This window comes from Bos taurus, chromosome 24 (assembly GCF_002263795.3).
Source record: "Bos taurus isolate L1 Dominette 01449 registration number 42190680 breed Hereford chromosome 24, ARS-UCD2.0, whole genome shotgun sequence".
Classification (NCBI taxonomy): Eukaryota; Metazoa; Chordata; class Mammalia; order Artiodactyla; family Bovidae; genus Bos; species Bos taurus.
The window spans coordinates 43,045,123-43,072,811 of NC_037351.1; the positions used below are offsets into that span (position 1 = coordinate 43,045,123).

The window sequence follows — 27,689 nt, forward strand, 5'->3', positions numbered from 1 at the left end:
TCTTTCACTTTAAGCATTCTGACACTTTCATCAACTTTCTAAAACTAAGAGTAGATTTTTAAAATGTTTTTAACATATTTGTCTCTCAGAAGACTGAATTAGACAAAAACTAATAGAAAAAACCTATTACCAATCTCTTTAACATCGACAGATATTTGGGTAAACTGCAGCTATATGCTGATAGGCAGGTGATAATCCCAAAGAATTTACATTGGATAATAACCTAAGTAAAACCCATTCTATTTGACATCCCGTCAACTTTTTACTTTACAAGCCTGTTTTTTATTACAATAAATTTTAACGTACAGAGAAATCGTATTATATTGTTTGTGTGTTTTTAACCAGTGTCTTCATTTCTCCCCAAATAGCAGAATTCTCCTCAGGGCTCAGATTTCTTTACATTTCCAACCGAGGGAATATCGCTGCCCATCTCTGAAAAGCATGATCTGCTGACAGCTCCCCGCGAAGACGCAGCGGCCGGGGACCAGGTGCGGGCGAACCTGGGCAGCGCCCAGCGCATCCAACCTGGGTTCGGCCGCGAGCCCCACGAGCGCGCGTCCCACGACTGACCCCGCTCCTCCCCGCCCGGCCGCCGGCTGGTCGCCCGGACAGGCCGCAAACTGACCCTCAGACCCACGCCCCCCTCCCGGGGCCGCCGCCAAGACCCTCGCCCACGCACCCACCCACTCCGGCGGCGCTTGGCCGCAGACCTGGCCCGCGTCCCCGGCCTCCCGGGGCGGGGAAGGGGGCGCTGGGGGGAAGGGCCCGGGGCACGGCGGGGGTCCTCCGCGGGAGATGGGGGGCCGCGATGGGGGAAGGGCCCGGGGCCTCGGCCAAGGTCTTCCAGTGGGAGACTGAGAAGTAAGCAGGGCTGAGGGCCGAAGGCTGGGGTAGGGGAGGGTCCTGGTGGGGCCGGCGCCCGGGGGAGGGTCCTCCGTGGACCGTGGGAAATGGGGGCCGCGAGGCGGAAGGGTCCAGGGTCCGGGGTCCGGGGTCCGGAGCTCGGGACTGAGGGTTGCGGGCGGTGGGGAAAGGGCCTGCGGCGAGGCCTCCTGCGGGCGAAGCGGGTCGCGGGGGAAGGCTCACCCGCGTCGCCGGTGGCGGGCGCCAAGGTGACGGCGCCGTCCCTCCACAGGCGGATCTGCGCGGCCGAGCGCACCCGGCGGCGGGGCTGGCGGCGGCCGGCGTCCGCGGCGCGCAGGGAGCCGCAGCACTGGTAGCACACGGCCCACGCCTGCTCTTCGTTGATGGGCTGATTGTAGAGCCGCAGGATCTCCTCCAGGCTCAGCGCGTCCTGCGAGCCCGCGGCCGCCCCGGCGTCCGGAGGCCCCTCGCCGCCCTCCGGGCCGACAGGCTGAGCCATCCCGCGGGTCGCGCCGCGCTCCAAGCGCCGCGTCTCCTCAGCTGTGGAGCATCGTCTCTGCGCGCCGCCGCCGCCTCATCCCCGGAACCCCGCCCCGCGTGCCGCGCGCGCCGCCGCGGGGACAGGGCGGAGACCAGGCAGGGACCGGGCTGCAGAATGAGCTGGGGGAGGGCCGAGGGACTAGGCGTGGGCCCGCTCGCCTGACGAGACCACCGCCTGCCGGTAGCGGCGCAATGGCGTCCGCGGCCCCGCCCCGCGGCGCACAGCCTTGGGGTTCGCCCCGCCCTCCAAGCCCCGCCCCAGGGGCGCGCCCCGCCCAGAACCCCGCCTCCATGGCTGCCTGGCTCCGCCCCGCCTCTGTCCCGGATTCTCCGCGCCCTCCGAGCCCCGCCCCCAGGTTGGCCCCGCCGCCAGGAGTTGCCCCTCGCCTGCAGCCGCATCTGCATCACACCCACGCCAGCCTCCGCGCCGGGACAGACTTCTTAGTCGCCTGGCCTCTCCCCTCGCGTCCTGTTTTGCTCGGTTGGGTACTGTCGCCATCAACGCACCAGACCGTTCGTTCGGATAACCTCCTTCTCCGCTCCCAACTTCACGAGGGAGTGAAGCCCCAGGAGGACAGGGTCTTTATGGGTGGGTTTTGCTCACTGGCTTCTCCCAAGCGCACGGATCAAGGCCTGGGGTACAAGCCTGTAGCAAACAATCGCAGACGTCCTTCGGATTCGTTTGTGACGTTTGTACAACTCTTCACCAAGATAATGTTCCCAGTGACCACACGCCTCATAGCCCAGCTAACCCAGTATGTTCATACCTCATGAACCGCTATCACACGGACATTTAGGCATAGAAGAAAAAGAAAAAATCCTCCTGGGCCGCGATGGACCATTAAGTGTGCGATAAAAGAGAGTTCTTGGATAAAACAACCGCTCCTTGGCAAATGAGTTTAATTGGTAACACTCCACTCTCAGACCAGTCCTGTATGAGAACCTTACAGAGTTGAAAGCATCAATCAGTAAGATATGTATCTAATAGTAAATACCAATAAACATTTTAAGGCAGTTTTATGTGCAGTGTTAGATATTGCACCCTCAACAACTGCATCTTATAGTGGAAATTATTAATACAAGTCTATTCTTAATGCCTAAGACACCACAGTACATAAAGCAGGAATAGGGAGAAGACAAAAAGCAAGAACAGATAAGACTTTGAAAGAGGAAGGAAAAGCTTCTCCCTGGGCACTCTATTATAATTTCATTACAAGAGATACAAAACAAACCTTTAAAGTAATGTCACTTAATTACCGGTTCATAATCCAATTTCTAAAAAATGCACTGTGTGTGTGCCACATCCCCGAAAAGACAAAGGTCTAATTCCTTACATGATGACATAGGATAGATGTAGATATACAAAACCTCTTGATTAAAAACGTAGAAACTAATGCTAAATTTTTGCTAAGTTTAGACCCCGTGTGAATTTTGAAAATACAGATGACTTTAAAATATTACTGTTTTGTTTTTGTTTGACTCTGCCTAGTGGCATCTTAGTTTCCCTACCAGGGATGAAACCCCAACCCTTTGCCATGGAAGCCTGGAGTCTTAACAACTGGCCTCTACGGAGGCCCCTAAAGTACTCGTTTTGAATAATGCAGAGAAACAGAGGAATGGTCTACTTTGATAGACAATAGCACCATCTTCTGGCCTTATGGGATATTGCTGCAGTGTTGCACTTGGACAGCTACAGCCAAAAGTCACAAACATTTTTGTCCTTCCTCAAAAAACCACAACAAACGGTGGAAAATTCTGAAAAAGATGGGAATACCAGACCTGCCTCTTGAGAAATCTGTATGCAGGCCAGGAAGCAACAGTTAGAACTGGACATGGAACAACAGACTGGTTCCAAACAGGAAAAGGAGTACATCAAGGCTGTATGTATATTGTCACCCTGCTTATTTAATTTATATTCAGAATACATCATGAGAAACGCTGGGCTGGATGAAGCACAAGCTGGAATCAAGATTGCCAGGAGAAATATCAATAACCTCAATATGCAGATGACACCACCCTTATGGCAGAAAGCAAAGAACTAAAGAGCCTCTTGATGAAAGTGAGAGAGAGTGAAAAAGGTGGCTTAAAGTTCAACATTCAGTAAACTAAGATCATGGCATCCAGTCCCATCACTTCATAGCAAATAGATGGGGAAACAGTGGCAGACTTTATTTTGGGGGGCTCCAAAATCACTGCAGATGATGACTGCAGCAATGAAATTAAAAGACGCTTGCCTTGGAAGAAAAGTTATGACCAACCTAGACAGCATATTAAAAAGCAGATACATTACTTTGCCAGCAAAGGTCCATCTAGTCAAGGCTATGGTTTTTCCAGTAGTCATGTATGGATGTGAGAGTTTGACTATAAAGAAAGCTGAGTGCTGAAGAATTGATGCTTTTGAACTATGGTGTTGGAGAAGACTTTTAAGAGCCCCTTGGACTGCAAGGAGACCCAACCAGTCCATCCTAAAGGAAATCAGACCTGAATGTTCATTGGAAGGACTGATGTTGAAGCTGACACTCCAATATTTTGGTCACCTGATGATGGTCAACTGACTCAATTGAAAAGACTCTGATGCTGGGGAAGATTGAAGGCAGGAGGAGAAGGGGATGACAGAGGATGAGATGGTTGGATAGCATCACCGACTCAATGGACATGAGTCTGGGTAAACTCTGGGAGCTGGTGATGGACAGGGAGGCCTGGCGTGCTGCAGTCCATGGGGTCGCAAAGAGTCAGACACGACTGAGCGACTGAACTGAAAAAAACCACCAAATGATTTAATCAACTGAGCAACCCATGAGCCAGACACCTGCTAATCCTGGCATAGGGCAGTGAATAAATCTCAGGAGAACAATGACAGAAAGAAGAGAGCAGAAGTGAGGAAAAGAAATCCAAATTTTACCTTCAATGTTAAAAGATGTAGTCTTTAAAAAGATTCACAAGAGAAGGATTATTTTCCCTTCTTAAGTGATAATTTTTTAAAATGTGAATAGATTTTAGCAAGAAAAATATTTTGGCACTAAATCACAGGAATATATAATATTACATACAACAGAAGGCCTTTGTTTTATTTTTGCCAAATTCATTACTGATATATTGTTTAAATTTCTTTCCTTTGTTAGCATATGTGGAATTAAGTTGTGGCAAGATTCTTGAGAGTCCCTTGGACTCCAAGGAGATCCAACCAGTCCATTCTAAAGATCAGTTCTGGGTGTTCATTGGAAGGACTGAAGATTCTTGAGAGTCCCTTGGACTGCAAGGAGATCCAACCTGTGCATTCTAAAGGAGATCAGTTCTGGGTGTTCATTGGAAGGACTGATGTTAAAGCTGAAACTCCAATACTTTGGCCACCTGATGCGAAGAGTTGACTCACTGGAAAAGACCCTGATGCTGGGAGGGATTGGGGGCAGGAGGAGAAGGGGACGACAGAGGATGAGATGGCTGGATGGCATCACCGACTTGATGGACATGAGTTTCAGTAAACTCCTGGAGTTGGTGATGGACAGGGAGGCCTGGCGTGCTACGATTCATGGGGTTGCAAAGAGTCAGACATGACTGAAAGACTGAACTGAACTGAAGATGACTAGTTAAATGTTTGATGTTCCTTCTGTATGCAGAAAAAGTAAAAGGTAAATCCTTAAAAATCCTAGCTATCTTCTGTTATAAATCCATTCATTGTATACCCCGAACACTTGATGCTTTCTTATACAGAGTGTAATTGTACTAATTTTTATGATTTTTTAGAACCTTTTGCAATCTGGATAAGCCCCAAACTGTGCATCACCCCCCAGGACTCTTAGAAAGTGACCACTGACAACTCAGAGGCTCTCAAAGGCTGACACCACCTCTGCAGGTTCAACCAACATTGTGGTGTAGCTTGGAACCTTCCCAGTTTCTCATTCTCATCTCAAATTCAAAGATTCAAACATTTTTATGTACAGTATACTTTGTTCCAATTTCTGTCGTTGATTTTATTTTCTTATTCTGTGGCTTCACCACCTTTAAAAAAATCAGTCTATGTAGTTAAAATGTCTGCATGACTCAGATCAACATTTGAATGCCATCTTCAGATGCTGTGAGGTCTGTGAAAAGTGGTGGCCTGTGTTATTTACTCTGAATGTAGTTTTAGTTTTTATTGATTTTGCTGTTATATATTTATTAAACAATGGAATCCTTGAGACGTTTTATCATCTTATATTTACTTATCATTTTCGCAGAATAAATGTACTTCGTGTTTCACACTCTGGACATGCTGGCTGAGCTGCTCCAAGTCTTTCAGGGAGCACGGCCTTTCAGGGGACACGCCGCCTGTGCAGCCCACGCTTATCCCAGACACTCTCAGACAACTGCTCCTAAGAGGCACATTCACCTAGAAAAGTGCACCAAAAAGGAAAAAAATAGAACAGCGTATTTTTTTCAGTGTTATCACCTAAATTTTCTCTGCCCACAATTATAATACCTTATAACTTTACAGTGATTTTTTTTTTATAATTTCAAAGTGCTTTCCTCACTTATACAACTTGAAGGTCAGGTATTATTTATCTTACAGATGACATCATAGACACAAGAAAACACTGGGCTGGTGACTAAAGATGCAGGACTGGGATCCAGACCTCCTATCCAGCCCAGCTCTTTCTGCTGCACTAAAACATCTCTCTCAATTAGCCCAGACCACGAAAAAAGTCCTGACACTTCATCCCACCTGCACCAATCAAGAGTACAATAAAAAGCAGATGCTATAAAATTAGTATCTACCAATATGATCAATTGAGTCAGGAAGACCCCCTGGAGAAGGAAATGGCAACCCACACCAGCATTCTGGCCTGGAGAATCCCCATGGACAGAGGAGCCTGGTGGGCTACAGTTCACGGGGTCACAGAGAGTCGGACACGACTGAATGACTAAGCAGCGGCAGCAATTAAACTTTTGATAGTTTAAACACTTTAAATAAATGATGTGATGTCCCATCTCCCTGATGAATTCATCAGCACTTTAGTTTCACCCAAGCAGTTACCCCCAGAGCACTCATCTTCACCACCATCTACATGACTCCATCCCCATCAAAGGCTATACATGATCACTCCTCTAAAGAGGCGAATTCTATCAACAATTCTAAATGCAATTTGAAACTCATCTGTCACTGGGTTATCAGACTGAATATTAACCAAAAATCCTTAAAATTAGTCATGCAAACCTTATATGCAGAACTAGAAGTACATTGGCCCAGGTAAGAACACAACAAAATTGGTTTCCTCAAGTCTATAAACTTGTAAAGAATTAGCTCTTTTCTTTTTTATGGTAAAGAAATATGATTATTAGAAAACATGTAAAAAAACATCCATTACTGTTCTTTTACTAAATTATAACCTAAACCAGTGTTTTCCCACATTTTCTGTATCATACATTATAAGTTTACCTAACCCACCTTTATGAGATGAAGTTACACACCCACCTATAAAAAATGAGGAAAAGTAGAGCAGTGAGGTGAAATATATGAATAGTAGCATATTGGTATGTCCATGGGGGACTCTGGAAAACCCAAGGTCAAACAATAGTTATATTTCAACTTCTTAATGTGATTCTTCTTTGAAACAGTTAGTTCTAAACCAAGAAAGAAAGATGGTATTCTTATCCTGAACGTTAGTGAAATTATTAGCTTCAATTAGTTAAGATTTGATTTGGAAAAGACCTCAAGAGACCTAAATTTTTAGCCAAGTCACTATTTCACTCTTAGGGAAATTTGAGTCTGCAGGGGTTATATGATTTAAATTACTGCCAGTTGCCAAAGTAATCCAAATATACTTCCTGTAACATAAGCTTTCCAGATCCTCTGTTTTAGCCATGTTACCTTAAAGTTCTCACTGTATTTCAAAAGTTAAGATAAGCAATAGCCTACTTCTTAATCCCAATGGGAAATAGAAAATAACACACAGTACAAAAATATCTGTATTTGATAGAAAGATGTTGATGTTTAACAGTAATTACTTGAAAATATAGAATTCTCAACAAAACTTTTAAGAGACCAGAATTTCAGGTTGTTTAAGGTAAAGAGATATAATCCATTTCCAGACTAGTCATACCTTACTGATAAGGCGAAGCTAAACTATTTTTTTCAAACCTTTGTTAATATCTTTATTTAAAATAAGAAAGAAAGAAAGAAAAAAGTGGCCCTTTCTTTTTACTCCTAAAACCTTGTCTTTTCCCCTAATGTACTCAGATAAAAGGTGAGCTGCCCTCAGGTCTAGAATTTTTCTCTGACCCTGTGAAAGGCTCATTTCTTTTCCAAAGTCAACACGTAACCAACACACATATGGTTTGCCTTTTAAGTAAATTAAGCAATGAATGAACCACCTTCTAGTTATCTTTTAAGCCTTGCTTGGTGATTTTTGTGCAAGGTTATGGGTATAGCTGTATTTTCATGTCTATTTACTCACTGTCCTGAGAACCTGAATTCCTGTGGCCACTTAATCCTTTCTCAAGGGTTATTCATGGAGCACAATGTCTTCTTTTCTGCTATTTGCTATGCATGCTCACTCGTCTCAGGAGCTAAAAGTGCAACCCTTGCTCCTACTTTCTGCCTAGTCATCAAACCCTTTTAAAGAGTCTTTAGAAGAAAATCACTGACATTGAAATTCATAAAGATATGACTCCCAGATTTCAACCTGAAGCTCTACAATATTTTAAACAAATTTCCTAACTATTCTTTTAATGGTATTATTATTATTCCCTTGCAAGATTTGTAAGTAATGATCATTTTCACCTGTAACACTTTCAAAATGCCAATGAAGTTTTCAGTTTTAACTAGATTATCTTCTATTTAGCAGAAGCAAATTTTAATTTTACTTATGTTATAGGATTATAAATATTGGGTCAACTTTCCTCATCTAAAGCAGAGCAGTGAAGTCAGCACCCAGATACTTTATGCCAACTATTCACAACCTTTACTCTGATTTAACACATAAGATAGAAGACATTTATTTATAAAACATTCCTACAAGCACATCTAGGGATATTTTAAATTCTCAGCTACCTACACTGATTTTTCTCCTCAGTAAAAAATGTCATCATGCAAGACAATGAACATGACAAAATTAAACGCCTAGTAGCACATACTTAGCATCTAAAGTTTACCTTAATTATTTTAAATACAACATTAAAACTGAAAACTCTTTCAAAGCACCTAAAAATGTGTAAAATAACTAAGAAGAGTTTATAACATAAAAGAAGTGTTATAAAAGATGACAAAGGATTACCCACGACTCCAGGCAGGGCCCTTCCCATAATCCCATTTTACAAACAGGCAAATGAGTCTCAGCCCAGAGAAAGCAGCCTGCTGCTGTTACAGTTATCAAGTCAGACATGAGACCTCCATCAGGTCTTAACCTGTACAGATTACAGCACAAAAACTTGCATTTTCTAACAATCACTAGTTGGTGACTAAGTAGAGTACCAACTGATTAGAATCTTATTATACATATTTTAGAATAAAAATATACCATGTAAAGACATAGTAAAAAAGACTGCAATTAATTCTGAACATGTCTTTGAAAAAGAACCTAGTATTGCCATGGAAAATTACAAAGAAGGAACTACTGAATTAATTTCATTTACCATATTTAAAATAACCTCTACTTATAATATACAAGCTATTTAACCAATTCTTATGATCAGGTTTATTAAAAGTTGAAGATTCCAATTTAGCATCTTTTAACTAAACCAAAGACACCAGAAAAATAAACTACAAATGACTATCACTTATGAATATAGACACAAAAATCCTCAACTAAATAGTATTAACAAAATGAACACAGCAACACATAAAAAGAATTATACACCTTGACCAAGTACAATTCATTCCAGAATTTCAAGGTTGGTTTAACATTTGAAAATCAATTTATGTAATACATCATATCAACAGAATAAGAAACAAAAATCACATAATTACCTCAACAGACACAGAAAGAGTATTTGACAAAACCCGGTAAATGTTTGTGATAACATTTTTTTTAAACTGGAAGTAAAATGGAAATCCTTCAACCTAATAAAGAGCATCAGTGAAAAAAAACAGTTATCATCGCACTTAATAGTAAAAGAATAGATGACTTCCCCTGAGATCATGAACAAGACAAGGATGTCCACCTTCACCACTTCTATTCAACACTGTGCTGGGGGTAGCAGCCAGGGCAATTAGGCAAATAAATGAAAAAATAAGTAAAAGACATCCAGATTGGAAAAGAAGAAAAACTCTCTCTCCTTGCAGACAACATGATTGTGTATAAAGAGAATCCTAAGGAATCCAACAAAAGACAAAAAAAACTGTTAGAATAAATGAGTCCAGCAAGGTCGCAGGATACATCAATACACATAAATCAGTTGTATTTCTATACACCTGCAATTAACAATCCAAAAAAAAAAAAAAATCCATTTACAATAGCATCAAAAATAGGAATAAATGTAACAAAAGAAGTATAAAACTCAGAAAACCACAAAACATCATTGAAGGAAATTAAAGATTTAAAACAAATATGAAGACAACTCATGCTCATGATCCTAAGGCTTAGCATTCATTAAGGCAGTGACACTCCACAAAACAAGGCACAAACTTGAGACAACCCTACTATAACCCTGCCTGCCTTTATGTAGAAATCGACAAGCTGATTATAAAATTCATATGGAATTGCAAAGCACCCATAACAGCCAAAACAACCTTGAAGAAGGACAAAGTTGGAAGATTCTCAAACTTCCCAATTTCAAAACTTATAACAAAGTAGTGATACTCAAAATGTCAGGTACCAGCACAGCAGAAGAGCCTGGTACAGCAGGAATATGAGTTGGTGATTATAACTGAACTTGCACTTCAGACAGAGTGTGCTATGAACATAGGATAAGGTTCTTCAAAATTGGATGCTTTCTAGTTTACATGTTTGGTTATTCTGTTAAGATTTTACATAGGTTTCGGCTAGTCTCTAATAATTTCTTAGCTACCAACGGCTGGAAAGCAATGCTACTCTCATTGGTATAAAAGGTATGTGCATGTTAAAAACAGATCTAACTCCTGTACTTACCTAAAGTAGAAAGTACAAAACTGTTATTTGAGGTAAGAAAAAAAATTACGAAACTGTAGTCTAATCTACTTTGTTTAGAAACCAAAAGTGTGAATTAATTAGTTTAAGCAACTCACGTTCATTAACTAATGCCTTCTAATGGTTAGATATCAAGCACAGGATACTATTTTATGAGCAACACTATTTTTCAAATATAAAGCCTGAATTTTTGACTCAACTCCTGTCTTTGTTAAGAAGTAGAAAAATGATTTTCAAATGTGTGTACCTCCCAGAACTGACAGGTTAAAGATGTTTTTGATCATAGCTAAAAATCTCCACCTCATTGTTAGGAACAATCTTAAGGGCACCTGGAGTGTTGTTAGTTGAAACTGAATTTTATAAGTTTTATTCAACAAGTTTATGCTTGAGTAATGAAGTTTCTAATTTCTGACATTCTATTATAAATACCTATTATATATTACATATGTTTAGAGAACTATGTTAGTGCACATACTGTCAAAATGAACACATTAGAAGCATTATATTTTTTAAAAGTTTACAATTTTAATAGAAAAACAACTTATGACAGAGCTAAATATACAATGTAAATTTAATTTTTAAAAAGAAAAATTATTAGTAAGAGTAGTAGAATTCTAGTGACAAAAAGACTAAAATATTTGGAAATATACCATCTGTAAAGGAAAATACTAATTCATGCCAGGCTCTATTAAAGTGCATAAAAAGGAAATTTATTTTAGAATTTACACCAAAAGCACATTACAAGTACACGTGTTACTCTGGCACAGTAATGCAGGAAGCTCAGCCACAAAGAAAACACAGCTGTGATCTCATGTATCAGTCTGCCTCCTAGGACATGCCTCACAAATAGTTTGTTCCAAAGGTTGAAAATTACAAGCAATTTTCCCTGTTGATAGCTTTGCAAATAACTCTGGTAACAGACCAAAAAGTCTTAATTCTTATCTTGCTGATTCTCTAAAGTCATGTCAGTCTCAAGAAACTTCTGATTTCTGGTCATTTTCAATAAAAATTGATATGAGAGATATTTTCAGACTTTTAAAACAAGTTATAAATAATTATGTATGTAAAAATTAAAAAGTAAATTTTAGAGTATCTTTAGATTTTAATTTCTAAAATATTATTTTATTTGCCATGTTGAATTAGCGATGAAAAGCATAACTTGCACAGCCACTTGGTATAGTCACTTTCATAAGAAGCTCAGTGGGTGCAGGAATGAATGAGAGCTGTACAGAGAGGTGGGTAGATGGCAAGGCAATCCCATCAGGCAGCTTCTCACAAAGTTTAAATCACTACAGCCTCTTCAAAGTACACTGTTCTCAACTTAAAAACAAACATCAGCATGGAGGCACTCACAGATGCTCATTTTTCAGTGGCCTTACATAATGATTCTCTGATTTACATTCGCCACATACACATGGATGCTTTTATCATAAAGAGAAAAGAAACAAACAAAAACTGTGATTTAAAAAGATAGACTCCATGAGAGGCTAGTAAAGAATGCTGTGACCACAGAAAATCAGCAACAGACTGCCAATATCAATTACAGAAAACAATTTTCAACATACAACAAAAGGGTATAATAAATTTTTTCTAAAATACTCAATTCAAAAATAAATAAGCCAAAAAAAATAAAATACACAATTTGCTTTTACAATGAATCACACTAACAAATATTTATAAATTATTTGTATACTTTCATGTGTGGTTTGTTATTAATATTTATGCTTTTCTGATATGAGTTTATTCTCTGCTCCTGCATCCATGTCTTCCCATAACTCTCTAGAGAGTCACAAATATCCCTGTAGTTATGAGTAAACCACAAAAGTGGTAAATTCATCAAAATGTATTTCACCTATGTAATAAATAAATGTTGTGAAGTTAATTTCTCCTAATTTATATAAAATAATCCCATTACTCTATGAAAAATAATGATAGTATTAACTTCACTATGGCTCAAATCCTTAGGCAAATAACTTTCCGATTACCTGTTAATGCAAAGAAAACTAAGTAAATTTTATTTTCATATTTAAACTACTGACTACTTATAAGCAAAGTAGTATTTATTAAAATAAGATAAACACTTAATTTATACTAACATCCTCTCAGATTCATACAAGTTTTTCATCCTTAATTTTTATACACACATCATGATACTTTTCAAACATTATTAGTGAGGCTTATACAAAAGTTAAATATGACATCGAAGCCAGATTGTGATTTTTAAAGTAATCAACCTCGAAATACCTAGTATTATTATCAATACAATGTGTAAAACTCTAATAAAACACAGGTATAGTCTTATAGAAACTTAGTCCTATAGTACTGAGCGATATTTACAAGCAAACATGATCCAAACAGCACAAGCAGATTCAGGGTAAGTAAACACGCGGACGCGAACTGCCAGGCGCACCTGGTCTCCACGGCAACAGATGATTTCTTCACAGAAAGGAGACCTTAGAAGAGAGAAAATGGATTCAATTAAGAAATGAATTTAGGTTTTACTTTATTTCTAAGAAAGTCGGTATTGAAAAAGATTTTAAAAAATCCTGTCTCTGTTATCAAGGACTCTGCAACTGTGGTAAAACTATTCAAATTATAAACTATTTCCTCATAGCCTATTAAGTTTTTAAAATTACACTAGACAAGATCGGTGATCCTCGACAGAATCACTGGGGAAGCGACCCTGAGCTCTCCAGAGCTACACTCTGGCCCTCATGAATCACAGTCTGAAGCAAGACGACAGGTCACTACAGAAGCTCCCTGTGTGATTCTGAAGTCATTCCTAAATTAGTGCCAAGTGTTCACTGAAATTACGTCAAAAACACCAAAACATCATAAATTCCACCTTACCGAAGACACGTGGCAAACGCGCGCCTCGCATTTCTATACACAAAGTGTATTGGGAACCCTTTAAATGTGTGGCCATCAGGCACAGCCCTTCTGATAGCATCCTGAAACTCTTCATTGCCCGCAGAAATGCTTGTCGTACGCTCAAATTCATAAGATGCCAGAGCTGGTGACAAGAGATAAGAAAGCTGGTCTTCCCAGACAGTAGTGAGGCCAAGGTCCTACAGCAATCGAAATGGAAAAAGCAAATTACAATATTTAAAAAAACTAATTATAATGTTGATTATTTTAATGTATGCCAAGAAAAGATTTTTAAAATGTCATAATTTTCTTAACTTCCTATTACTTATTATAAGGATACAAAGAAGTAAAAATTATAAAAGGAGAAACAGGTATCAGGTTTTACTTCTTAGAGAAATAACAAAAGGCAGCCAATGCAATGATGTTAGTGAAGGCTGCAAATCCTGTACTCCCTTAATACCCACAAGGAAAGACCATCAGGAATTGTCCTACTGAGGAAGACAACATGTCAAGGAATTCTGAGGTCAAATCTTATTTAACTTTAAAGACTTTCACAAGATTGAATCTGCTTAACCTGATTGCTCCCACCATAAACTGAACTGTAGTAGGGGAGAAATGTCAACAAATTGTGCATATAATTAAACTCCAATATTTATTGAACATTTGTTCTGTAAAAGGCACCAAAAAGCAGAAGCTACAGGCCCTCTGGGACCTTAAGACATGCTGAAGGCAATTATAATTTCACTTATGACATCAAATGAACCATTGCTACCTTGACATGTAATTTTTTTAAATGCTACAAACTAAAAATTCTAAATATTTTGATTATTATAATGGATCTAATCTCACATTCTGTTATAACTGGTTTCAAGTGATCCCAAGGGATCACCTCTCTTCTTCCTGTGACTCTTACTTGTAGGCTTATAGTTACTATTAACTTAGCAAGCAACCATCAATGGCATCCACCTCAGCTTTGTTCTCTTTTTTCTAAACAAGTAGTTCTTATAATGTATTAAAATGTCAGTTTCATTTTCAAACAGGAGCTAAGAAAGTAAAAGGCAATACAAGCGATGGAGGTAGGAGATGGAGCCCTGGCCCACCTACTGCTGGAAACACCCTACAAGTGCCACATTCAATACTTTCCAAAACACACTCCTGAAGTTGGCAAGTAGGTAAGAAGATTTCAGAGGCTAAAGCTAAGAGGAACTGGGAGCCCAGAGAACACAGCTGATAACTCAAGAGTGTCGCTGATGGTCTCAAGGAACATGAGAATCAGGTCTTACCCAAGGAGGGGAGTAATAGGGAATCCCAAAAGGTGAATTAGAAATCAACCTTCTGTGGAAGTTCTGGACTCTAGTCTTTGGTTGATTATATGCGTGGCAAGTAACTTTTACCACTCCAAGGCTGCTTTTTCACTCTCTTAATGATTTCTTCTGATGAAAGTAAGTTATTAACATACACTAATCTTTTCCATTATGATCAGTGCTTTTTTATGTTTCCTTTAAGGCCCTTCATGAAATCTAAATGGCAACTAAGAAGCTTGATCTTGTTAGTGATCAGAGAAATGTAAATCAAAGCCACCATGAGGCTATAATCTTATATCTACCTAGTTTAATGTAACAGAAAAACAAAACAACTAAACAAACCAGGAAAACAAATGAAAATGAAAAAATGTAACCCAATATTATCAATGGGGAATGATTTAAATAAATACAAAGAGAAAATCCAAACAGTAATATTCACAAAAGTCTGAACAAGTCCACCGTTCTTCATTCCTACAAGGACAAGGATGTAATAATTTCTGTAAGTACTGGTGAATTCAGTTTTACTCTTATGACTTTCAAAACCACAACCTTCATAAAGGAAGGGACTGAATTTGTTTTATTTAGGGCCAGGATAGTGATCAAAATTATTTTACATGCCAAAAAAATATATATATCTTTTAAATACATAAACATGAGAAAAATGCAGGAAAGCACAAACCTCAGAGTTAATTACCTTCCTGTGTTCCGACACGAGCAGCCTGAGCTGCATTTCTATCTCGTTGCTTGTCACAGAAGCGTCGATCGTGGACGCACACAGCGGAGGGAAGGGAGGAAGGGACGTGGTGGCCCCTGGAGCACACACGGATTTAACCGCTTCTTCATTCATGGGTTTCCACTTGGACTCATCATTCAGATCAAACACACAGGTTTCCACTGAGTCAGAGGGCTGACAGTTTCCCAGGAACGTCTGATGATTGAAAACACAACCAATTGTTCGATACGGGTACAATGGTTTGGGCTGTTCGGCAGCCGGAGGCTCATCAGGGTTGATAGGTTTGTGGAGGTACCTAAAAAAGGTTAATCATAGTTTTATATAGTAAGAACTCAGAAATTAAGATGACAGCAGCTTACTGAGGGAAAAAATTACTCTAACACTTAAGGTCATAACTACTTCCCAAGACTAGAGTTTAATATTTGTTTCTCCTCCTTGTATTTCCACAATTTGATTACACCACATAGACTGAATGGCACATCTTATGATACAGAAACCAATTTTATTCCTTTAACGTAAGAATATATTCCATGCATAGCATTAAGATCACAAACATTATCCAGGTAACAAAATAATTTAGCCACACATTTTTAGGCACAACTAACTAAAATGATTATCAAACAGGGAAAGAGAAAATCCAGGAAAATGAGAAGCGGGTTCAGGGCTGTGCCTTCAGGGACTCCCACATCTGAGGCAAAATGAAGGAAAACAGAGAACAGCCAGAGAGGAATTACAAAAGCTGAAACACAGTGCTATGAGAGAAGCTAAGGAAGAGAATGTTCCAGGAAGAAGGGAACATTTCAATCTATCAAAATCTGATGACACCGAGAAAATGTAAACTGGATTTACCAACAAGGAGTTGGTAACCATGTCAAATTTTCAAAAGAAATGATTTACAACTTGAATTTATTTTTAGGCTTAGGAACAATCATCAGAAAACACATATGCCTGGACTTCCTTGGCAGTCCAGTGGTTAAGACTCCATGCTTCCACTGCAGGAGGTGTGGGTTCAATCCCTGGTCTGGGTACTAAGATCCCATATGCCGCATGGTACTCCCCCTACCCAAAAAAAGAGCCCAAAACTATATGCCAATTATACAAAATTAAAAGTAAGCATAATTTATTTTTTTAGCATCATCATGTTGGTAAAGAATATTTTTGGTATACAAATTTTCTTAGCTTAGTTCATAGCTATCTTAATTGAGGTAATTTTTTTAACATACCCCAAATTATCAATATGTGCCTTCTGATACCATCAATAAAACATAACCTACAGTTGACAACATTTACACTATAATGTTATATATCCTATCCTAATATCCCTATAAATGTTATATATCCTATCCTAATATCCCTATAAATGTTATATATCCTATCCTAATATCCCTATAAACGTGGCTGACAAACCTGTGTCCTGTTAAACTGTCCCAAAAAGTGACGGTCCCATCAGTGCCACACGTCATGACCCATGCATGGGGCACGCCCTTGGCCTTGGTCCCGACACAGACAAAAGCTTCCAGCCCGTACCCAAGCAGGAGGCTGCACAGAAGGTTGGCATGGTCTTCACAGTCTCCCTGCAAATGAAAGGAAGTAGCAGGAAGTACTTACTCCCTCACTTGGTTTCCACATTAAATATTTAAATACAAAATTTCAATTAAAAAGTATTAACTAAGTTTTATTTTTAATCATTTAGAACAGTGTTAAGCTAAAACAATGAGGGGGGGAAAGAATGTGCATTTTAGAAGCACCTATTTTACAAAGTCAGTGCCTACAAAACTGACAGTCCTAACATACACTTCAAGATTCTATAGTTTACAAAGAACTCACACAACATAGAAGCAGTAAGAATTTTTTTGAAGATTTTTTTTTTGATGTTGACTCTTCTTAAAGTCTTATTAGGTCTGTTACAATATTATTTCTGTTTAATGTTTTGGTTTTTTGGCCTCAAGGCATATAGGATTTTAGTTTCAGAGACCAAACCCTCATCCCCTTAACCACCAGGGAAGTCCCCCCAAATAGTAAGAATTTAACGATAAACAGCTAAAGGGCAAGAACACACAAGATGACAGATCATATAGGAGGAAATTCCAATAAATGGGAAAACACTCAAAACAATTATTTAAAAAATATCTATTTACTTTATCATTTTAAGGAAATACACACCAAAATATGACTGGATAAAAACCAACAATGGCTGTCATTAGGGCAGGTTATATAGGGCTTCCCTTTTTCTTGTGTAAACTCTCTTTGATAATGTTACATTACTTTCACAATTTAAAGAAATTATAAAAACTACAAAAATAATAGAAAATGTCCATTTTCTGTGAAAAACCTTGTTCAAATATTACACAGTAAGGCTATAATTATATGAAGATATGTACGTAAGTGTAGGACTACAGGTAACATATTGGAGAAGGAAATGGCAACCCACTCCAGTGTTCTTGCCTGCAGAATATCAGGGACAGGGGAGCCCGGTAGGCTGCTGTCTCTGGGGTCACACAGAGTCGGACACTACTGAAGTGACTTAGCATAGCATAGCATAGCACAGATAACATACAAAAGCAAAACAACTACTGATTTCAGAGTTAGAATGAGGGATGAGCTCTCGGCCCCCAAATTCTGCACTGGTAGCTCTACACTGCTGTCTTTCAGTTAACAATAATAAAACAAACAGCATCTGATAAATGTTAAACTGACTTTTGAAAACCATTAATACCCAACCTTTTAGACCTAGTCAGTCATTTCTGTACAATGAGATTCTGTATTAGGAAAAAAAATCTCAAAAGAAAAAAATAACAATACAACCAAAGATATTCAATGCAAACATTCATTCACAGTGGTATCAAAAATTTGGAAGCAAGACTAACTTAGCCAAAAGAAACAGTTCCTATGATGGCAAAACCATTAGGTAGATTTCATGTATCAGCTAATAAAAATTTCATTCAGACATTCAAAGCTGGAGATCACAGTATCTGAGCAACACATGGGAAAATGTTCACAGTATAAAGCTAATTTATAAAGCAGGGCACACAATTCTATTTATATCAATTGCAGTTATGGGAAAAATATATACACAGGAGAAAAACTTATATAAAAATAGATGAAAAATAGAATTATGGGTGAAATTTCACCTTCACTATTATAAAACTAATATTTTTTAAGAAAAACATTTTTAGTAATTTTCAAAGTTCAAGATGTGCTTTCTCCTCAAATGAACTCAAGAAAATAGTGAATCAAAAGGGGTGATTATTTGTTTTACAAAACAATTATTTGGCTAATCATTTTAAATATGTACAATATATTCCTACTATATTTGAAGTTTTTAAGTTTAAATCTGGAATTACAACTAGGAAATAAATAATTTTTTGATAAATAATGTTTAACTGTTTTCAATTGTCTTAAGATAAAATCCTTACAATCGACAATCAATCTCTAATCTAAGTTGTTTTTCCCATTCTGTAAGCTCTGCCTTGTGAATACCTATATGTACTATTTATACAACTTCAGACTAAAAATTATTTCAAAACAATAATACATTAAAGAAATTTTTTTTTCATTCTGTTTCAAAAGAGTTGGAACGCTAAAGAATCTAATTTTTATAATACTATCAATAATTTCAGAACACAGGAAATTACAAAATACCCCAATATATACTTTTTTCCTAAGTTAATTCTTTTACAAATATACCATCAACTCACAGTAACTACAAGGTACTGGTTTTTAGTTCTAGTATGTGTGTAGGATACCTTGTTTCTACAGAGAAAGGCCAGCAGAGTGCACCACTGCTCCTGTTTACCTCCTCCTCCGATAACAGGGGCTCGTTCATAACCAAGGACATTGACAAATCTTGCTGCTTGCCTTGGAGTGTCCAAAAGCCTTCCAGCTCGAAGTGGTTTGACATAAGAACAGACTGGTCGGTTAATCCCATTTTCATCCTGGAGGGGAAGGGAAAACATTATCTGTAGTGACAGTTAATCATTCCCAATCTTAACACTTTGTCTCAGAACACATCAGAGAGAAAATAATCCTGGACACCACTTGAGCACTTGCTTACTTTGCATCCAGCACTAGGCTACTGAGTGTTGTACATACAATTTTTCTCTTAATTCTCATAACTTCTCTTCAAAGCCTATGACATTAAGAACTTAAATCATCATATGACCTAGCAACCCCACCCCTGGATATGTGTCCAAACCAACTGAAGTCAGTGTCTCAAAGACACAGCTACACACCAATCCCATCACTGAAGCATCACTCACAACTGCCAAGGCATGGAAACACCTAAGTGGATGTCAAGGGATGAGCAGATAAAGAAGGCATGGGGTATTATTCAGCTCTTCCATGGGCCACTTCCCTGGCCCACTTCCCCCTCCCTTCCTGTCCTCTCTGGTCCAACGGGGCAGTGAATGACTACACTCCAGACTATACAAACAGGAGGGAGCCAGTTATACTTGGGCTGGTTTCTCTTCGCCCTTGTCCCAATGTTGCTGCTCCCTTCCTGCCCTGTCAGTCAACATACAGACAAGGCTGTCAGGAAGTCAGAAGATATTCCCGCATTTCCATCACAACCAACTATGCCCTCCATTCCCAAGCTCCTCATCTAGAAAGTGAACCACCTTTAGCCTGTCCTAAAAGCTAGGGAGTGTAGGGAAAAGCTACATAAATGTACAGGATCTGAGACACAGTACTCACAACACTACACTCATATGATTTTGTAACACCTACACAAGACTGAATACATAGAAAAATATCTGAATGATTCCTCAGAAATCATAAAAGGATCTGATTATTTATGTTGGTTTACTAATGAGAGAAAACGAGCTTAGGATACAGAAAAAATAGAGGCAGAGATACATAACTGAAATGCTATAGTTAAATATGACTGGTCATCAGCTTAGGGATCTTGGCTGAACAGACTTATTACATGTAATACTCTTTGTCTTAAAAAATACCCTAACAAAAAAATACACGCCTACACTACCAATTCTGCACCTGAAAGCTGAATTTACACGTAAATTGCAAAGTGTCCTACTACTTACCTAGTACAAAGTATCAATGGAGGACATACTCCAAGTTAAACAAAATGAGTTTTCATTTAGTTTAAATTAAACATGTTCAAAAATGGTTTAGAAAAAGAATAACTGAAAATAAAAAGCAAAGTAAAACAAAGATTGTGAAATATCACTCACCTACTTACTACTGTCAGATTATTACAAAATCAGCATTTTGTTTTATAAATAAATTTTCACTTATCTGGAATAAATACATTTTACAAATTAAAGTTAATTGAAATTGATGTTTACAACCAGTAAATCTCAAATATAGCTGTGAAACTTTTCTCATACAATTTACAAACCTGTGCAAAAATCTTCACCAGTCGTGAATTGTGTGAGGGTCGAATTTGCAAGTATTCTCTCCACCACTGCTTAGCATACACAAGAAATAATCGCTCTTTCTCTGCAGTTTTCTGACGTTCCAAAGCAAGCTTGAAATTTAAAAATATACTTATCAATTTACATTCATTCTCTTCAATAATGATCACAAAATATGGAACAAGTCTACACACCTCCTCCATCTTTAGCACTACTCAATCAGGACACCATCATCCCTAAGGGCCCCTAAGTGGCCTCCCTGTTCTCACACTTCCCAGGACAATCCAGTCTCCATGCCAATCGTGCTCAATCATGTCTGACTCTCTGTGACCCCATGGTTTCTGGCCTGCCAGGCTCCTCTGTCCATGGGATTCTCCAGGCAAGAATACTAGAGTAGGCTGCCACTGCCTCCTCCAGGGTACCTTCCCGACACAGGGATCGAACCCAAGCCCCATGTATCCTGCATTACAGGCAGGTTCTTTACCAGTGAGACACCTGGGAAGCCCCCATACCAGTCAGAGCTACCTTTTTTGATCCCAGACAAAAATTTCTAAATAATGTTATACTATTATTCTCTTGCTTACAACTAATAAATGATAATTTTCTAAAAAGAGAACACTTCCTAGGATTTATAAAAACACACAAAGAAGAGAAACTCAGGATTATTTACCTGTGTGTTCACTACTTCTTGAGATAATGTTTGATTGAGCGGTGGGTACATCTCAAGTTTTATATTTAAAATTCCCACAGAAACTTTTGATTCTGTGCCTGTAAATGTAAATAAATGTAACTTCAGAAGTTTCAACACTCAGTATATTTAGTCAATCAAAGCTTAACCAAAATAATTTAAGAATTTTGTGTTTTATCACTTACATGGAATAAAGACAATATTCAAACTCACCTTTTACATTCATATTAAAAACGACCCAGCTCAAATTAGCTTTTATTTTGTTCAAAAACTTTTATCGAGTTATAAGGAGATTACCTGTTTTCCTAGCTTTTCAATCACATTTTAAGGGACTTTTTCAGACCTAAAGGATTTATGATTCTTGATTTTTATCTTCATTAAAAACAAAGTCAAAGCAACTGTTAATGCCTCATTCTCAGAAAACATTTATACATTTTGCCCCATATAGTAATTTCCATTTATCCCTTCCCATTTTTCACATTACATATGAGTACAAATTTTTAATCCACACCTGGACTTCAAGAATTAGAAAACAAATATACTTCACACCATAACTATTTAATATTTCTCTGATAAACCAGAAATTTCCAGGTCATTACTATGGTTATTGTGTTAGGCTTATATTTAAAATCAAACAATGGGTATCTCTTTTGAAAATAAATCTCCTACATAAAGCTTTTCCCCTACTATTTACTTAAGGAAAAATGTATTCTGGGTCTAACCTATCGAAATCTAACTTACTAAAGCTCTACTGTCCACCGGTCAAACTTAACTCTGTAATCAAATTTCAATACCAAAATAATTCCATTATATGTAATGCTTACAACAGTGCAGCTTTGCCTTTCATTCCACTAGCAAATATGTATTATATATCAGGGAATCTGCAAGAACCCAGGGATACAATGGTGACAATACCCTGATCTCCAAGGGTACACTGACGACACCAGCACTGAGCAAGTGAACACTTCTGGGAGCCCCTGTCCCACCTGTATAAGGTGAGAGGAACACCTACTCCACATTCTATAAGAACCTACCCTGGCAGGGCCGGGGTACAAGCTATCATGTATGGGTGCATGCCTGCATGTTTGTGTAAAGAATTCTTAACTTTCTTTTTTGTTTGTTTAAATCAAAACATATTTAATTAAGAAACTAATAATGCAATATTACCCAAACAAAATGTAAGCATATGTTCAATTATCATGTTCCATATTTCAGAGAAGAGGCATTAAGGGTTTATGCCATAAGTTTATTTACAAACATATCTAGGATGCTGAGTTCAAGGGATTGATCCTTTTAAGAGACTGCACCTCTTAATATGCTCCTCTTCCTATCTGTCTCATGGATTACTTTTTAAGCAGTTGGTGTCTTACTATAAAGAAAGGTGCAGCAAATCCAGACCCAAAGAACAAAGTCATCATGGCTAGTAACCTCCACTTATTTTCCACTGAAAATGGTATATTCTTCCCTGGACCCTCCTCATAGTGGCTCCGACGAACCACAGAGGTTGTGAACCTCCGGATGCTCTGCCCCAACATAGCTCTGTTGGACGCTCTACAAAAGATCCAGAGACGGGAGGCAGAAGAAATGGCGGCTGCAAACCTACCACTCCTTGCCTCACGACCTTGCTCCTCTAACTGCCTAATTTCTTTTTAGCAAATAAATTTGGAGAGGAAAAGCCCTAGAGATTTCTTTATGTATCTCCCAGAAATTTTTTTTTCCCCTTTAAACAAGGCCAGAGTGACAGAGAAGTTCAGTATTCACACTACTCAAGACACTTCCTCAGACTCCGATACTGGAGTCCAACTGTAATTCCAACAAATTCTTTCTACATGTTTCCCTCTTGGTTTACAAAGGCATTTTTAAAACATAAAATGTATTTATGAACTGTGGCTATAAAAAGGTAACAGTGATATTAATCGTCATACCTACACCCATAAGTTCCACAGTAAGATTGGTCACTCCATTTTCTGAACCCAACACTGATCGCCATTCAAGAAAATAGGATGCAACTAAAGTGGTCTCAGCAAATATGTCTGTCTTGATTAGCACCATATGAACTGGGTCACTTATTGATAACATTGTGGTAGAGTCAGCCATTCTAGTTCCATCACCTAGCAACATAAACCAAAAACATTACACCACGTGACATATCCAGTTAGGCCAACGTAAAACAATATTTTCACTGAAAAGGATACTAATAATAAACATATAAAACCAAACAGAGTAAGTCAGCAATGTCTCAGAAAGCACACAACAGAGTGGGAATAAGAGTATAGTCCCATTTCTGTTGCTAACTTTTCAGAAGACTTGTGGAACTGTGACAAGTTATCTAGTTACTTAATGCATATTGGTGTTTTCTGACCTTTAAGAGGTTAAGTCTATTCTTCAAAAGTATATAAATAAAGTATATATTACCACTATAAAAATCATTGCAATATGTCAACATTATTCCCCAAAATATCTTTATCCCTAAAGCTCCAGGAGTTGATGGACAGGGAAGCCTGGCGTGCTGCAGTCCATGGGGTGGCAAAGAGTCAGACATGACTGAATGATTGAACTGAACTGAAATGAAACCTCTAAGGAAAAAAACACTGTATTATCTACACACAAGTAAAAGATTCAGCACCTTCGAGCTACCAATTTAAGCCAGTAACTGCCTTATTAAGGTAATACTTTTCACCGGGTAAAAAATAATAAAATTTTAGTAGTACACTAGCCATTTCAGCAATCTAAAATTCTGAATGTATAACACTACAACTTTGTTAAGTTTACAAATATAAACATATTGACATCCAAAACTAAGATATGACACTTTTACAGGAAGAAACAATGTAAAAAATTATAGTAATTAAATACAATAATTTTAAAGTCTTAAAAATTATGAGTTATAGATTCACGTCTAAACTCTCACTTACTGTAAAAGGTACTAATGTCGTAAATCAAGTCATCTTTCAGAAATGAAGAGGATTCCCTCTCATTCTCCACCTAACAAGCATTTAAATTTTTACTACTAAAGAATCAACCATTAAAAGTCAAAAGTAACCTCCAGGGAAAACTAGCCAAAAATAAAGCAAGAAGGTAGGTAGTAGTAATTTACTTAGGAAAAAAGCAGTAAGGGAAAAAACAAAAGACTGGGGAGATTCATCCATTATAAATCTCTTAAGCAAAAGCTGTTAAAGTTGTTCTGTGATAAGATCTAACAAAGATTTACAAAATTAAATGACAGTTTATCATTGCTCCTTACCTAAATTTTCTCTGTGTACTTCAAGTAAAAAGCCGTCATGAAAATCTGGTTCACAGGCACACGGAACAGGTTTAGAACGAAAACGTTGGTTTCGAAAATGTAAACATAAAGTAAAGGTTGAACAAGCTTGTCCAGGTAAAGGCTCAGGTTCTTGCAGATGTTCCAAGAAAGCTTTTCCACCCAAAACCTGAAGGTAAAGATACCTCCGTGTTGGATCAATATTAGCTGTAAAGTGTAGCAATACATATGAGGAAACTGCCAATCAACTTAAGCAACGTGATCAAGACAACAGGAAATAACTTGACAGGAATAAAACTAAAGACTAAAAAAAAGGAAGAGTAACAAATCTACTATATACCAGACTTATTTGTACCAAGGGAAGAAAAAATACATAATAGGATATATTTTTGTGATTTATATTTTGGCTATTTTCTTCCAGCTAGACAGGAGTTGGAGCCAAGGTTTAGGATATCTTTATTTTTTTTCTTTAGTTTCTTATACAACAAATTATTTCGGATAATTACCAACTCAGCAAGTATACTTATTAGATAATTACACTGCCATTAAAAAAGGCTGTACAATTTATAAAATATATTAATAAAACATGAAAAACAAATAGTCCTGCTTTTGCTTCCACTCAGCTATACACTAAATCTTTGATACACTTTATGCAAAATAGAATCTAAGTTTTCTGGATGATTTATCAGAAAAACATAAGTACCTCATTCTGGAAAAAAAAATCGAAATGCTTTCTCTCAAATACAAAACACTATAGCACATCTATATGCAATACTATCCACAACTAAATTAATGTTAAAAAGAGATAAACATACTTTTTTTTAATAACGTTGATTGTCTGTCAGTAAAACAAACAGGTTGTTTTGGAGAGGAAGGGAGTTCTTGATCAACATTATCCTGGAATGGCAGAAAAAAAATCAAAACAAATTAGAAAACAAAAATTACAGTTAGAAAATGCCAATAATGGGACTAAGAAATGAACTAAAAGTAGACAGGATAAAGCCCCCTCAAAATGCCCTTACTCTCCTAACATAGTCAGAATAATGAAAAGTCTTCTGAAACAATAATGCAACTAATTGGTCACTCCTAAAGTCTAGCATGAAGGAATTCATGATCTTCAAGCCATGTCCACCGAATGCTAAAACAAATTCTTAACACTTTACAGAAGGTTAAACTTTATCCAAACCTCATATGACATCTGGCTTGTGGTTCCACCAGGAACAGAACTGATTTTAATAAGGAAGTGACATTCACACAGCAGAAGCTATTACTAGGTCAGTTTTTATAACAAATGAGTTTATAAACCTCAAAAACCAAAAAAGGATGCTGGACTAAAATACTTATTCTCTGGTGTATTACGAAGTCCATCCAATTTCCACATTATGTTACCCAGGTATTGAGGTCACAGTCTCTCATTATTGCCTCACTTTCAAAAGACCTACTTACTAATTTGTGCACTGAGAGGCATCACCTCACTACTGACCTATTTATGTGAAAAGAGTTGAAAGTTCTTATGTAGACAATTCCTTAAAGAAACAATCTGTTCATCTTAGAGAACACAGCACCAAACAATGTGTTTACTTCAAAAATAAGCTTTGTGTAGAAAGATTTCAGAGTATTAATTTAGAAAAAATACAGTTGGCGTGAACTAATTTGACTAATATACACACTTAAAGTTTCAGACCTAGAGAATAAGAGAAAACTCTCACTGTAAAGGGAATAATTAGGTCCATAATTTCCATTTCACTGATAAATAATCCTACCCGCTCGACTCAGGGGTAAAGTAGCTCATTCCTGAGACACAGATATTACTAGACAAAATGATCTTCTTTAAATAGTTTCACTAAAGAGAGGCCCCAAATTGGACCCTAAGAGTGGTGTTAAACATAAGAATGTACTTAAGACTTTCAAATGTCTTCCTCTAAAAGATTACTCACAGTAACAAAATTAAGTTCTTTCATCACATCATCAATGATTCCCCGGCGTTTAAGGGCTTTGATCAAATCTTCGGTTGATAGCTGTTGTTGATCAGGTGCCAATTCTTCCCGAATCGTCTCAGCAAGGATTTCTCTTATCCTGCCATGGACATCCATCTAGGCAGAAAACTCGCATTAGGACTTAAAACGTTATATAGCAGTCAAAGATAGCCATCTTTCCAAAATATTGACCCCAAAATAATAACAGTGAGAGAGGAGTTAAACTCGGGAAGGTTTCTCAAGTAACAGTGTGAGATTGTTCCGGAAATTCACTGAGAATAAAGGTAAGATTTTTAAAGGAAAAAAAACTTTAAGGATAAATATTTTTAACTCTAAAAATAAGCTCTAAGCTTATCTATTACATTTGCTAGCACTTCCCCACAAATAACACTTGACTGAAACCAGTCTTTTGAGAGTAGAGCAGAGCAGTGGAGGAGCGACCAAAGGCCAAAAGTAAACTCTCAACCTTTTAGTTGTGGCCGAAGGTTAACGGAGTGACCCTTTACGCGTCTGGGGGAGACAGTGGGGGTCAGGACCGCCGCGGGGCAGAGAGAAAACAAAAAATTTTTGTTTTGCTAACACTCGGCACGGGGCGGCGGCTGGAGCCCCGGCCGACCCCGAGGACCGGAAGCCCCTCCGTGCCGCCCCCCCCCCACCCCCGTGAAGTGGAAGCCTCCGGCCCCACAGTCCTCTCCCCGCGGATCAGCGGTGCCCGCTGGCCCAGCCCCGCCCGCCCGCCGCCTCACCTTGCTCAGCTGCTGGTGGATAAGCTGCTTCAGCTCGGACGCCTTTTCCGGCGGCAGCGACATGCTGGGCTCCCCCTCGGTCGCGCCGGCGGCCGCAGCGTCTCCGTGGCGGAGCCAGAGCCCGCGACCGCTGGCCTCGCGCGCTCCCGGGGCCGCCGCGTCAGGCAGGCGGGGGAACCGGGAGGCTCCAACTGCTGTTTCCAAACGGCGGCTGGGCTGTCCCCGCGCCGCCTGTCAGTCACCTCGGCTGGCG

At 38.7% G+C, this 27,689-nt stretch overlaps 2 protein-coding genes and 1 pseudogene across 15 annotated transcripts in view; all 3 read right to left on the bottom strand.

Annotated features, from left to right (window-relative positions):
* Positions 1-1,422, bottom strand: part of SPIRE1 (spire type actin nucleation factor 1) — a 168,236-nt gene extending 166,814 nt beyond the window's left edge. For all 8 annotated transcript variants that reach the window (XM_005224316.5, XM_005224315.5, XM_010818970.4 and 5 more), the window contains exon 1: positions 1,087-1,422. In XM_005224316.5, the coding sequence (XP_005224373.1) occupies positions 1,087-1,363 (277 nt within the window). In that variant the 5' untranslated portion in view covers positions 1,364-1,422. The remainder of the gene's footprint in view (positions 1-1,086) is intronic.
* A 4,160-nt stretch (positions 1,423-5,582) lies between these two features.
* On the bottom strand, positions 5,583-27,598 carry CEP76 (centrosomal protein 76). Of its 7 annotated transcripts, none has more exons than XR_009492663.1 (14): positions 27,437-27,598; positions 26,652-26,807; positions 25,530-25,611; positions 24,697-24,921; positions 23,378-23,563; positions 21,435-21,532; positions 20,749-20,877; positions 19,139-19,327; positions 16,800-16,966; positions 15,354-15,687; positions 13,338-13,555; positions 12,898-12,940; positions 6,857-7,005; positions 5,688-5,773 (listed from the first exon to the last, which is right to left on the bottom strand). XR_009492663.1 is itself a non-coding variant. In XM_024984255.2 (13 exons), exons 1-13 carry the CDS (start codon positions 27,497-27,499, stop codon positions 5,603-5,605), a joined length of 2,061 nt encoding a protein of 686 aa, XP_024840023.1. In that variant the 5' UTR covers positions 27,500-27,598; the 3' UTR covers positions 5,583-5,602. The 7 variants fall into 7 exon arrangements, 5 of the variants coding, with proteins under 5 accessions (XP_024840023.1, XP_024840024.1, XP_059736791.1 ...); XR_009492662.1 differs by having other exon boundaries at positions 12,825-12,940; XM_024984255.2 differs by lacking the exon at positions 6,857-7,005 and having other exon boundaries at positions 5,583-5,773.
* On the bottom strand, positions 22,495-23,015 carry LOC100295873 (cytochrome c oxidase subunit 7C, mitochondrial pseudogene; annotated as a pseudogene).
* Positions 27,599-27,689: the final 91 nt, after the last annotated feature.

What these genes read in the sequence shown, in the direction of transcription:
- CEP76 (XM_024984255.2), bottom strand. Translation starts at nt 27,499, where the DNA reads ATGTCGCTGCCGCCGGAAAAGGCGTCCGAGCTGAAGCAGCTTATCCAC. An exon ending in TGTGGAACTTATGGGTGTAG is followed by an intron (nt 21,533 to 23,377) that starts GTATGACGATTA and finishes TTACATTTACAG; the next exon opens with GCACAGAATCAAAAGTTTCT. An exon ending in TCTGTTGCCGTGGAGACCAG is followed by an intron (nt 5,774 to 12,897) that starts GTGCGCCTGGCA and finishes GCACTTTTCTAG; the next exon opens with GTGAATGTGCCTCTTAGGAG.